Source organism: Somniosus microcephalus, chromosome 6 (assembly GCF_052327205.1).
Source record: "Somniosus microcephalus isolate GS21.2 chromosome 6, FLI_Smic_1.0, whole genome shotgun sequence".
NCBI lineage: Eukaryota > Metazoa > Chordata > Chondrichthyes > Squaliformes > Somniosidae > Somniosus > Somniosus microcephalus.
Window position 1 is genome coordinate 169,565,889 of NC_140992.1, and position 13,827 is coordinate 169,579,715.

The 13,827-nt window shown below is 48.5% G+C and overlaps 1 protein-coding gene across 1 annotated transcript in view; it reads right to left on the bottom strand.

The window, feature by feature from the left end:
• hydin (HYDIN axonemal central pair apparatus protein) overlaps window positions 1-13,827 on the bottom strand; it is a 946,920-nt gene that overhangs the window by 251,027 nt on the left and 682,066 nt on the right. The window contains exons 23-24 of the mRNA XM_085992020.1: window positions 12,651-12,860; window positions 9,385-9,522 (exon numbers count right to left, since the gene is read on the bottom strand). Of these exons, the coding sequence (XP_085848146.1) occupies window positions 9,385-9,522; window positions 12,651-12,860 (348 nt within the window). The remainder of the gene's footprint in view (window positions 1-9,384; window positions 9,523-12,650; window positions 12,861-13,827) is intronic.

Sequence of the window (13,827 nt, forward strand, 5' to 3'; positions counted from 1 at the left end):
GGCTCCGTCCTGCGTGATGTGGTGGCCGAGGAATTCGATCCTGCTGACGCCGAATTGACGCTTGGCTGGGCTGGTGATGAACATAAGAACATAAGAAATAGGAGCAGGAGTAGGCCAATCGGCCCCTCGAGCCTGCTCCGCCATTCAATAAGATCATGGCTGATCTGATCCTAACCGCCAATCCACTATCACAGAACCATCTCCTGAATCTAACAGAATTAGACACACGAAATAGGAGCAGGATCAGGCTACACGGCCCCTGGGCCCACTCCGCTACCCACAGGGCCATGACTGATCCGAACCTAGACTCGTGTCCAAATTCCTGCCCGCTCCCCGTAACCCTTAATTCCCTTTACTTCTAGGAAACTGTCTATTTCTGTTTTAAATTTATGTAATGATGTAGCTTCTACAGCTTTTTGGGGCAGCATATTCCATGGACCTACCACCCTCTGAGTGAAGTAGTTCCTCCTCATCTCAGTTTTGAAAGAGCAGCCCCTTATTCTAAGACTATGCCCCCTAGTTCTAGTTTCACCCATCATCGGGAACATCCTCCCCACATCCACCCGATCCAACCCCTTCATAATCTGATATGTTTCAATAAGATCGCCTCTCATTCTTCTGAACTCCAATGAGTAGAGTCCCAATCTACTCAACCTCTCCTCATATGTCCATCCCCTCATCCCCGGGATTAACCGAGTGAGCCTTCTTTGTACTGACTCGAGAGCAAGTATGTCTTTTCTTAAGTATGGACACCAAAACTGTATGCAGTATTCCAGGTGCGGTCTCACCAATACCTTGCACGCTGCGGTACTGCAGGCCTTCCTCCCATTGTTAGGGGGGAGGGGCCTGTAGCAGCACGAACCCCGATCGCGAGTGCCGGCAAAAGAGCCCGGCACCGTGGAGAAGTGCCAGGCTCTCGGGAAACAGCCGGCAATGCCGCGGGGGGGGAACCTGGAGGCCAGGGACGGAGGTGCTGGCAGGCGGCCGCCGAAAAAACCGGCCGCCCCGCACCTCCACCTTAACTTGCGCCTCTGCCGGCGCAGTAAGACCCCGTGAACCGGGCGCAGGTAGCGAACGGCACAACAGCGGCGTTCACTACCAAATATCGCGATCCGGGCGCGAATGGGGCACTGCGCACACCGATGACGTCATCGGTGGTGGCGCAACGCAACAGGCTAACGCCACCATTAGCGCCCCTGCTGAATATCGCAGGAGGCGCAGCCAGTGGTGCTACAGCCACTGGCTACCTCTTTAGGCGCTAACAGGTGGCGCTACTCACCCAATTTCTCCCCCTTACACTGGGGAAACAGTCCCAATGCTGAGTAAGACGGAGGTCAAGGTGGAGCTTAATGGACAAACTGTGATGCTGCCAGTTTACGTGGTCAAGGGTGACTATCCATCCCTGATGGGCAGGCCATGGTTGGAGAAAATTCATCTGGATTGGAAAAAAGTGAATGCGGTGTCAGTCGAAGAGGCGGGGCTAGCGACAGTGTTGACAAAGCATGCGGCTGTCTTTGACGGAGAATTGGGGAGTATGAAGGGGATTATGGTCAAACTCAAGGTGAAGCCTGACAGCCAGCCACGATTCCTGAAGGCCAGGAACGTTCCCTACACCCTCAGACCAAAGGTGGAGGCTGACCTGGAGTGTCTGGTCAAGATAGGGGTCCTGGTGCCGGTTTCACACAGTGAGTGGGCCACGCCCGTGGTACCAGTGATGAAGAGTGACGGCGCGGTTCGCTTATGTGGAGATTTCAAAGTAACAGTGAATCCTGTGCTCTCAGCTGAACAGTACCCCCTCCCCATCATTGAAGATCTTTTCGCGGGTCTAGCAGGCGGTCAGAAGTTTAGCAAGATTGATCTATGCCAAGCCTACTTGCAGATGCATGTAGAAGAGGACTCACAGAAGTACCTCACCATCACCACCCACAAGGGCCTCTACAGGTACTGCCGCCTACCCTTTGGTATAACGTCAGTACCAGCATTGTTTCAGCGAGCTATGGACCAGATCTTAAGCGGCATTCCAGGGGTACAATGTTATCGCGATGATATTCTTGTCACAGGAAAGGGCGACAACGAGCATCTGCAGAACCTGACGAAGACACTGGGAAGACTTGAAGAATATGGCTTACGCGTTCGCAAGGACAAATGCGAATTTTTCAAGCCATCAGTGGAGTACCTAGGCCATATCATCAATGCGGACGGCCTACACACAGCACCGTTGAAAGTGAAAGCCATTGCCGACACTCCTGCACCTACAAATGTCGGCCAGCTGCGGTCATTCTTAGGTCTCCTGAACTATTATGGAAAGTTTATTCCACAGCTGGCATCACTGTTGAAGCCATTACATGAGTTGCTGTGTCAGGGCAAGGCCTGGGTGTGGACGAAGGAGTGCAAAGCTGCATTCAAGAAAGCCAAAGCAGCTTTGACTGACCCCAGAGTGTTGACGCACTTTGACCCGTCGTTGCAGATTCAGCTGGCCTGTGACGCGTCGCCTTATGGCGTCGGCGCGGTCGTGTCCCACACCTTTCCCTCAGGCGAAGAGAAGCCGATTGCATTCGCGTCAAGGTCCCTGAGCAAGACGGAGGTGAAATACCCGCAGATCGAAAAAGAGGCTTTGGGCATCATCTTTGGAATCAAAAAGTTCCATCACTACTTGTTCGGAAGGAAATTCACCTTGCTGATGGATCATCGTCCTCTGACATCGATCTTTGGTCCACACACAGGAATACCCTCCCTGGCAGCGTGCAGGATGCAGCGCTGGGCGCTGATGTTAAGCGCTCACAATTACAACATCAAATACCGGAGGTCAGCAGCACATGGCAATGCGGACGGATTGTCAAGACTTCCGCTGCCTGTGCCCTCTGAAGGCTGTGAGCAGAAGATTTTCTACTTTGACGTGGTGAGCAATGCCCCTGTCATGGCCCAGCAGGTCAAGAAAGGGACCAGAGTGGACCCTACGCTATCCAAGGTGCTGGATCGGGTGATGCGAGGAGATGGATCACGGGTGTCAGACGCACCAACTGAGCTCCTACCTTACCTGTCAAGAGGGAAGGAGTTGTCTGTCATATCAGGATGCCTCCTTTGGGGCATGCGAGTGATCATACCACCAAAGCTGCGGAAACATGTCCTCAACGAGCTGCACTCAGGACATTGTGGTATTGTCCGGATGAAGGAGCTGGCATGAAGCTACTTCTGGTGGCCCGGTCTGGATCATGAAATTGAAGTTGAAGCGAAATCATGCCCATCATGCGAATCAACCAGCGATACACCAAGAGCAGAGCCACTGCATCCATGGGAACGGCCGGCGACACCGTGGCAACGGATCCATCTGGACTTCGCGGGACCAGTGGAAGGAGCGATGTTCCTGGTCGCGGTGGACTCCCATTCCAAATGGCCGGAGGTTGCAGTAATGTCCACTACCACTACGGAGAAAACCATCGAGACTCTGAGAGAGATGTTCGGGCGATTTGGTCTGCCGGAGCAGATCGTAACCGACAATGGAACACAGTTCACATCCCAGGAGATGGAGGAGTTCCTCAAGAGCAATGGAATCCAGCACACGTTCTCTGCGCCTTATCATCCATCCATGAATGGATTGGTGGAGAGATTTGTCAGAACGCTGAAACGCGCGTTGAAAGCGGCAAGAAGTGATGCTCCTCTAAAGCAGAGCCTGAATGCTTTCTTGCTGAAATACCGAAACACGCCTCATGCTACGACTGGAGCATCTCCTGCTTACCTACTCATGGGAAGGCAGCTACGGACACGCCTTGACTTGCTGAGGCCAACGTCCACAGAAGCAGTGGTGCATGCCAATCAGCAGGATCAAGTCAGCAGACGAGCTCAGAGGTCCAAAGAATGACACTTTGTGGTGGGGGGCAAAGTCCTCGCACGTAACTACACCACCCCGGAGCGGTGGGTCCCGGCTACAGTCATTCAAAAGACGGGCCCCGTTTCATACCGGAAACGACCGAACATGGAGATGGCATGTAGACCAGTTACTGCCAAGACAGTCGCCACAGGTAACCCAAGAAACAGAGGATCAAGGACCTGCTGGGGGCTCCAGCAGGGACTGGTTGTCCGACCCTGAGACGGTGGCACCATCCACTCTTGTGCCATCGAGGGAGGAAGCCATGCCTGCAGGGTCACGGGAGAGCCAGCCAGAGCCTGCTCCTGAGACTAGGCGTTACCCCCAAAGAGAAAGGCAGCCTCCAGAGCGTCTTAGTTACAGTTAGTGCTAACCTGTGTGCATGGGGCAGGATAATCCCCAGGGTTAGCAGAATGTAGAGGCAGTCTACCCTCTCTTCCAACGTTATAGTCATTTTCAGTTTTTCTGTTTTGTCGACATTCTATTTTAAGGGGGAGGAAATATGTTGTGTATTTTGAATGTGTATTAGAATTGTCCCACATGGGATACCGTAGTGGTGATTTGCAATGCACTATGGGAAATGTAGTGCATTGAGTGAAGAAGCACATTGTAAATAAAATGGCCGTTAACTAAACTCTCCACCCCGGAGTCCTTCTTAATTGTTATATAGGTAAGGGTATAAAACCCCTTGAGAAACAACACCTTCGGGGAAGTATTCAGCCTCCCCTCGGCACTATTCTTCTATGGTAGAGGTGATGTTGGGTATCTCCATGTGGGGATTCATGTCATGGGCCCACATCCGAAGAACTGCCACAACCGCACCATCAAGCAATGCACAAGAACAAAAACGGAAGATGTATCATAATAGCCTAACAATTACTGTTGTGTATGTAACCTGTTCCACCTTAAGAGAGCTTAAGCCTGTTCCACCTTAAGAGATGTACTACTTTCTCAGGCTGCTGTAGACGTAATACCGGGGGTGAACACACCGGTATATAAGCACTGTGCAGTAATCTTGTATTCAGAATAGTCCCTACCTCCAACCAGTAAAGACCTGTTTGAGTTATACGTTTAAGTCTTTGTGTTAATTGTTCAATACAATACACATACTTAACACTGGCGACGAGTCAGGTTCTTACCCTGCGGCAGTTGAAGAGAGGTTTCAAACATCACCACCCCACTAGAAGCGACAGGCTTTAGGACTCTGAAGCCTCCATCAGCGACTGAGCACTGGAGTGCAGCAGCCATCCTGACAGCTTCCAGCGACTGACAGAAGTCTTTCTGCGGTTTCCTTGTTCAACCTAGGTGGTGGGGTAAGCCGTGCAGCGTTGGCTGCAAAGACAGGGCTGGGGAAGTTGGAGAAGATAAGGGCGATCGCAATCCCTGATAAGAGCCGCGGTGAAACGCGCGAGCGGGTAAGCCAGAGCCCGGGAGGGAGCGAGCAAGAGCCGCGCGAGCGGGTGAGCCAGAGGCCGGGAGCCGCTTCAAGTGCGAGGCGCAGCGCGGGCCAGCGATCGGGACCAAAGATAAGGGCCGCACTCGGACTGAAAGGCGCGGCGGCTGCAGAAGCTCAAGGTGCGAGAGCCGCGGTGCACAGCGCGGGCTATCGATCGCACAGAAGATAAGGGCCGCACTTGGGGGCTGAAGGGAGACGGCGTCGGGGGACGGGTGAAGACCGCCAAGCGCGGGAAAACCGCCATTTTGTGGGCGGAGGACGACGGCAAGAGCGGGAAGCCGCCATCTTTGATAACAAGTAAAGAAAAGAAAATCTGAGAAATTGCAAATCTACAATGCCTAAACACGGGAATATTAGCACCTTTGATAGTGACCTCGAAGATTGGGCCATATATGTTGAAAGAGTAAAAAATTATTGTAAGGCCAATAAAATTCGTGACCAAGATAAAGCTCTAACATTATTAAATTTAATGGGTGCGAAGACATACGGGCAATTGAAACACCTGTTATCACCAGATGAACCGGCGGATAAGACGTTCGATGAGATTGTTACTGTCCTGAAAGATCATCTAAACCCCACGCCGCTGATGCTAGCGGAACGATTTAAATTTTACGACAGAAGGCAGCTACAGCATGAAAGCAATGCTGAATATCTGCTGGAATTGCGTAAATTAGCGAAATATTGCCAGTTTGGAACGGGACTGACAGATGCACTACGAGACAAATTTGTGTGTGGTTTATTTAAACAGGATACACAAAAGCGACTGCTCGAGGAGAATGAGCTGGCGCTTGAGAAGGCGGTCACTATGGCAGCAGCACACGAAGCCGCAGCGAGAGGCACGGCAGTAATGCAGCTACGGTCACCGGAGCTCAGTGCACACAAATTGGGTGTGAGTTCTGTTAAATGTTATCGTTGTGGAAAGACAACGCATGATCAGAACCAGTGTTGGTTTAAAAACCAAGAATGTAGAACTTGTGGTAGGCTTGGACATATAGCTAGATATGCAGGTCAGCGAAGAAGACCAGCAACAAGAAGTCACCGCAAGGGAAATACGCAAAGGTACACAAGGTGGCTGAACAGGAGTCCGATTCAGACGCTAGCAGTAATGAACTGGCTAGCTTAAGAGTACTCAACGCTGGTAAGGGTGCAGACCTCCAGACAATTTGGGTTACTCTTCAGATAGAAGGAGTCCAAGTAAAAATGGAATTGGACACTGGATCGGCATTGTCGGTCATGAAGAAGAAAGATTACAGAAGGTTATTCCAACATATTCCCCTACAGGATACGGAGATTATATTGACAACCTACACGGGGCAGAGAGTGTACCCCATCGGGACAATAAAGGTTGCAGTGGCCAACAAGGGCGAAGGAAGTCAAATAATGGACTTATATGTGCTACCGGAGGGAGGTCCACCACTACTAGGCCGGGAGTGGTTTAGAAACATAAATATGGACTGGCATTCGCTAAAAGCCATAAAGAGTGAGAACTCGGTGCAGATAATCAGCCCAGACTCTAGAACTGATGATGGTAAGACCAACCCATGTGCAAAAGACAAAGTTTCAGCACAGAATTCCACTGAGCAACAACAACATAGTTTAACAGAGAATTCTGAGTCTGTCAAGTCTACTGATATGCACATTTTTGAGGGACACTGGGCTCGAACTCAACTCCATTTCAAACTACAACAGCAATTAGAACAAATGATTCGCCGTTTTGAGCAAGAGATGAATGAAATAAAAAAGTTCTTTGTTACAGAGTGGGAGAATCTGGAAAAGCAACAGAAGCAACTGATGGAGAAAATGGAGCAGGAGCACACCAACCATCTGTGTGAGGAGGCCGAACGAATCAAAGCTGATTCAGGTTCTGAAGGTGCGTGCCATAATCTGGTGTCAGAAGAGTTAACGGTCAGCCAACTCCTTCATATGCTGAGGGACAAGACTCTGAAATGGGAAAAACTTGAACACGAGCTGCGATCTTCAAAGGAAAAGGGTTCGGAGCTCTCAAAAGTCATTGAGATGGCTGATGTGGCAACACAGACTGAGATGACTGCAACAGAGCAGCCCTTGGATGCCAAAAGTACGCTGACTCACGTCAACGTAGAACAACAGACCGCTGAAACAGCTGCTCCGGTAGAGGGATTGAATAGTCCGATCAATCAATCTCCAAAAGAAGTTGAAGTAGTAAAATCTCAAATGAGGTCATTAGTAAACGACTTGCTGAAAGCCCAGAAAAAGCTGGATGAAGAGGTACGCATGAAGAAGTCTCTTCAGGAAAGATGTCTGGACTTGGAACAAAAGCTGGCTAACGCCCAGCTGGGTATGGAGGAAATAGAAGACCCTCTCGCTGGCCTAGATCAGGACGACACCGAATATTACTATGTCCTGTCCTGCCCAACTTGTAACTTCGACTCCCACCATACAGAAATCATGGAGGAGCACCGAAAGTCTACGGAACATCGGGAGAAGGTGGCTCTACTACGGAAAAAGGAGGAAGAGAAGGAGGAACTGCACATGCAGCTGGCAGCTGACAGTGGAGCCCAGAGAGTCTCCAAGAAGCAGAAAAGGAAAAGTCGAAACAGAAGATGACCCATCTGAACCATTATTACCTCTACCAGATCACACACGTGGTCCCTCCGAACGGAGCCAAATCAGTTCGGAAGTTCAAGCTGTTAAATCCATGAAAGGACTATTGAATGAGTAACGTGAACCGACTACACCACAGAGATTGAATCTGTGAACTGTTTTCCGCAGAGACTGAATCTGTGATATGTTACGTTAAACATGAAGTTATATATGTATATATGTTATTACGTTATGTTAAATGGGGGGATGACTATAAAGCTAAGAAGGGAGGAGTGTTGTGTATGTAACCTGTTCCACCTTAAGAGAGCTTAAGCCTGTTCCACCTTAAGAGATGTACTACTTTCTCAGGCTGCTGTAGACGTAATACCGGGGGTGAACACACCGGTATATAAGCACTGTGCAGTAATCTTGTATTCAGAATAGTCCCTACCTCCAACCAGTAAAGACCTGTTTGAGTTATACGTTTAAGTCTTTGTGTTAATTGTTCAATACAATACACATACTTAACAATTACCATGTGTGATATTAACATACAAATATTTAGCATGTTCTGATAACATTCATTCCCTAATTTAACCTGATGTACTATCATATAAATGCGTTTGTATGCTCATAGCGCATACGGTAATTTCTAGCCTAGAGTCTCAATGTGTGCACCACAGCCTCCGGGAGTAGAGGAGGTGTGAGCTGGTGCTTGGGGTGGGGATCCCCAATCGGTACACAGCCGGTGGGGTGGTCTACACTCCTGGGGTATACCTACCTTGCTTCTGCCTCATTCCCGGGCCACAGGAGCCTGCTCCTCTTTGCCATGTTATCCACGCTTCCCCCCTCCCCCTGCTATTCTGCTGTCACCATTTCCACCTCCCCTGGACCCATCTTTTGCTTCTTTACTTGTCCCATTACCACCTCCTTTTGCCTTGCACCATTATCCCTTTTGTCATTGAATCACTCCTGCCCTCCACCCTATCACAGAACCTTTTGTTCTTTGCCCCCCTTTTCCCTACCTTTGTACTTGCTTAAAAACTGTTAAATCTCTAACATCTTTCAACTCTGACAAAAGGTCATTGACCTGAAATGTTAACTCTGTTTCTCTCTGCACAGATGCTGGCAGACCTGCTGAGTGTTTCCAGCATTTTCAGTTTTTATTTCAGATTTCCAGCATCCGCAGTATTTTGCTTTTGGCTTCCCCTGAATTAACAATGATCTGTTTATGTGAAAACAATATATATATCTAATGTAAATAGATAGCTGGTATATTAGAACCCAGACTGGCTATTGTGTTCAATGAGCCAGCCACCCACTGACGAGTATCACCTTTTTAAAATGCTTTATCAGAAGCAACAAACAAATGAAGTAGCAGTTACATCTGTAATAAGACATCCCCAGCCAGGAACCATGCTCACTTTGCCTGCTCCTAGTGCTCCCCCTATTGTTTAAGCAGGAGGCATTTTCTCCGGCAATCATAAGAGAATTCACGAACCGTGAAAGGAGTGATGAGTGGCACTCCTGGCAGAGGCTCTTGGTCAGCAGCCTGCTCATGATTCAAAACAGTGAAGTCAAAGCCGACCTTCCCAGTGTTCATCAGGGTCATTTCAGTCACAGCAACTTGGCTAAACGGCTAAGAGAAGAGAACAGAAATGTTATACCTTTTAAATCAGAATGTGCATGTTACTTTACAGCCATGAAATAGTGCCCACTCAGCAGGGTCACAGCTCCCATTTACCCCTGGGTAAAGTGCCCACAAGTTGAGAGTGTCACAAAGATGAGTTAAGTCAGACTAACTACTTTATAGAGTCTTTTTCATGCTCTGTGTGCCACTGGGAGAAAACCCAGGCAGGACTGAAGAGAATATTTAAGACGCTGATGTTGATTACATTAAAGTCGGACAAGGGGTAATAAGCTCAAACTGGTTAAAGACAAACTAGGGACTGATGTTAGGAAGAAATTCTTCACACAAAGAGTAACATTTATAAGCAGCTTCAGGAAGGACTTGCATATGAGGTGTGCTTCATTCCAAATCTAAAAGCAATGCCACAGGATATCTAACAGTACAGGCTCTGTATGTCCTCTCAGGTGGATGTAAAAGATCCCATGGCACTTTTCGAAGAAGTGTAGTTCTCCCCAGTGACCTGGGTAATATTTATCCCTCAACCAACATCACTAAAACAGATTTTCTAGTCATTATCACATTGCTGTTTGTTGGAACTTGCTGTGCGCAAATTGGCTGCCGCATTTCCTACATTACAACAGTGACTACAGTTCAAAAGTACTTGGCTGTAAGGCACTTTGGGGCGTCCCAAGATCGTGAAAGGTGCTATACAAATGCAAGATTTCTTTAATCAACATTTGGAATAGACTTCCAGGTACTTGAAAGACATTTAAGAGCCAGCTGGATGTTGTGATGGGGAGTGCAGGCTTTTTCTCCTAGATGGATGTGGTAAGGTTGGCTAAAAGGCCCTCCTTGTCTGGATTTACCTTGGGATTTTTATGAAGATGCCCATGTGACTCTCCCTGCATCTTATAAAATGCCAATTGATAACCTCTCCTTACCCCTAGTGTTATGTGGAAAATGGGAATGAAGAATGCCAGAATGATTTTCTCTATAAGTAAAGCACTCTAGCATTGCACCTCCTTTATGTCATGTTGGTGCCTCCAGATTACAGGTAGAAGCAGCAGTTGGTGCAGATTATTCCTGTCACCACACTTTTAAGTCCAGTATAAACATACAACTCCACTCCCAACATCACTTCTGCAGGAATGTGACCCAACATGTCAATTCACAGAAAACTGAGAAACTCAACAGCCAACTAAAGTACAGTGCCACATCTCACTGGCCCCTCAGTATGAGCTGTTAACATCCCAGTATCGTGTAATCCCAATATTTTACCGTGAAATTCACTACAAATATCTTGTGACTGTAAAAGGTTTTATGTTTAAAAATTGCAAATGGGAAATCATGTTTCCCATGGGAAATCATGCGTTTCTCCTTTTGCACCATACGTAATCTGTACGCTAAACTGTGGCTGATTACACAGACAGTAACTTGACATTCCATCTGGCTGCACAGTTGAGCCTGGTATGTAATATGAGGAAGCTATGATTGGGAGTTGTGACCCCCATTTCGAGCATATGGGAGGGCAAAAAAAGGCTGTGCAAATTAAGACAAGGGACCTTTGCCTCCATTTTAAACATGTTTACAGTAAAAGATTAGCTCAGCGGGTTATTGCTTCGTTACACTATGCCATGAAGGGCCAGGATGAGGTTTCTGCATGCAGCTGTACAGATAGTGAGCTCCTGACCGCAATCATACCAACCAGGGATGGCAGTGAGCTGAGCTCTGCAGAGGGCAGGAACATCCGCACAAGGAGCCGGAAATCGGGGATGAATCAACCCACCCTCTCACCATGGTGCGTAACATGAGAAGACATGAACAAAACGCTTAGAGGAGAAAATATAAATTAAGTTATTAAAAAAAAATCAAATAGTCTTTTCATTTAAAAAAAATTTCTCCTAAAATTAAGCACAAAAAAATTAATAAGATCCAAAAGCAGCATGCAATTCCACAAATTACCTACACTGCAACACGCTGTGAGTGATCATGTCAAGTCGCTCAGCCGCAAGAATGACATAGGCAACCAGGAAACCTGGGACTGGGTATGTGTACTGGACTCAATGGTGAATGGTGTGCCCAATTAAATTACATACCCCTGCAGCCACAGTTATTTAACGAGCTGAAGCAAGAGTGTGCTAGTCATTCAGCTAGTCATTCATCCACTAAGCAGAACTCTATTATGGTGGTGGTAACTATGACTCTCTTGGCAGAGTGTCAACCTGGACAGTTACTGTAGCTGTGGTCGTCTTTCGTGTTCTGACTGACCACAGTGAGTTTGCCTCCCCGCGGTCCCACTGGCAACAATGATTTATCGTTGGTCAAAACGACGCCGAAAGAACCACGAGATGGATAGTGATCTGCGTAGTACACTGCCTCAGCAGGAAGGGACAACCAACCTTCAGGAAAAAATTGTGGATAACCCCAAGGGGTTAATCCTACCCGGATGGGACGAGTCTCGGACGAATAACATCCCCGTAGTGGTGCTAGATGTCACAGTACACTGCGCAAAGTGCACATGCTGCACAATTGCTCGATCCTTGCCTGCCAGACTAGCAAGAACGTCCTCCTCCACCCAGAGCAGTGAGGAGGATCTGAGACCAATAAGATCATACTACCTGCCCTATTGGCAACCAATTCCAGTAGCCAGAACCTTAGGAATGGAAGAGCCAATAGGTGATGACAAAAAAGAGGTTGCAGATGAGTGCCCCACAAATTCACAAGCCCAGGCGGTACAACTAGTCATCCAAACCCAAATATTTCACAATACTAGCCTTAATGACAACATCACAAGGTTTAGGAACCTGAAAGCCCTCAGGGAGGTCGAGGAATTCCTAAAAACCAAGAGATGCCACCCCACCAAAGGCAGTGACCCACAATGATTCCCACCCATTCCAGAGGAGATACTGGATTTTCGAGTGCACTCACCAGTCCACCCAGTGAAAGTGTGAAAACTGGGAAGAGGTATACGGAATGGAGACAATGGAAGTTCACGAGATGCGGAGAGAGTGGGCAGTGGAATTAGTTTTGGACTGCTCTGGCACAGAGCTGACACAGAAGCAATACTCCTAATCTGTGAACTCCCCGTGTTCTATGAAGCAGCTGTCAGTAGATAAACAGCACTTTGTTATACTAACCTGGTGACCATAGTCGATCTCATTTCTATCGAATGAATATTTGATAACTGATGCCTCTCCTTTCAGTGTAATCTCGTATGTTGGCCCACCTTCCACCTCACATACTGCTTTCACCTCACTCATGACGTTCATGTGGCCATAAAATGTAAAGGTCACCTGTTGAATTTCGTTTGGCTGCAGAACACCGAACAGCGGAAGGATGTCGAACACCTGTCAGACAGAAGGACATGCAGTTAAAGGAAAAAAGAAAGAACTTGCATTTATATCACACCTTTCATGACCTTAGGACGACCCAAAGCGCTTTACGGCCAATGACATACTTTTGAAGTGCAGTCGCAGTTAATGGCCTGAGCCTTATCTCTTAGTTAAGGAGATTTTTCCAGCAATGGTGAATGGACAGCTGTGAGATTTGCAGTCACAGGCCTCAAATGTGTTAAAGGTGGCAAAGCTCTGCCTGTCACATGGGGGAGATTTTGCCAGCCCTGGGGAGGCAGGTATGGAGGCGGGACTGCCGGGAAAATGGCAGAATTTGGGGGCGGGTGCACCCAAACCAAATTCAGGAGAGACAGAGAAAGGGTGAAGGAGAGAGAGAGAGAGGGGGAGAGAGAGAGAGACAAGGGGAAGGAGAGAGAGAGAGACTGGGGGGAGAAGAGAGAGGCGGGGGAGAGAGAGACTGGGGGGGAGAGAGGGACTGGGGGGAAGAGAGAGAGAGAGAGACTGGGGGGGAGAGAGAGACTGGGGGGAAGAGAGAGAGAGAGAGACTGGGGGGAAGAGAGAGAGAGAGAGACTGGGGGAAGAGAGAGAGAGAGAGGAAGGAGAGAGAGAGGGGGAAGGAGAGAGAGAGGGAGAGGGAAGGAGAGAGAGAGAGAGAGGGAAGGTGAGAGAGGGAAGGAGCGAGAGAGAGAGAGAGGAGAAGGAGATGAGAGAGAGAGAGAGGGAAGGAGAGAGAGAGAGAGAGAGGGAAGGAGAGGGAAGGAGAGAGAGAGAGAGAAAAAGAGAGAGAGAGCGAGGGGGAAGGAGAGAGAGAGAGAGAGAGGGGGAAGGAGAGAGAGAGAGAGGGGGAAGGAGAGAGAGAGAGAGAGGAAGAAAGAGAGAGAGGAAGGAGCGAGAGAGAGAGGGAGAGAGGGAAGGAGAGAGAGAGAGAGAGGGAAGGAGAGAGAGAGAGAGAAGGAGAGAG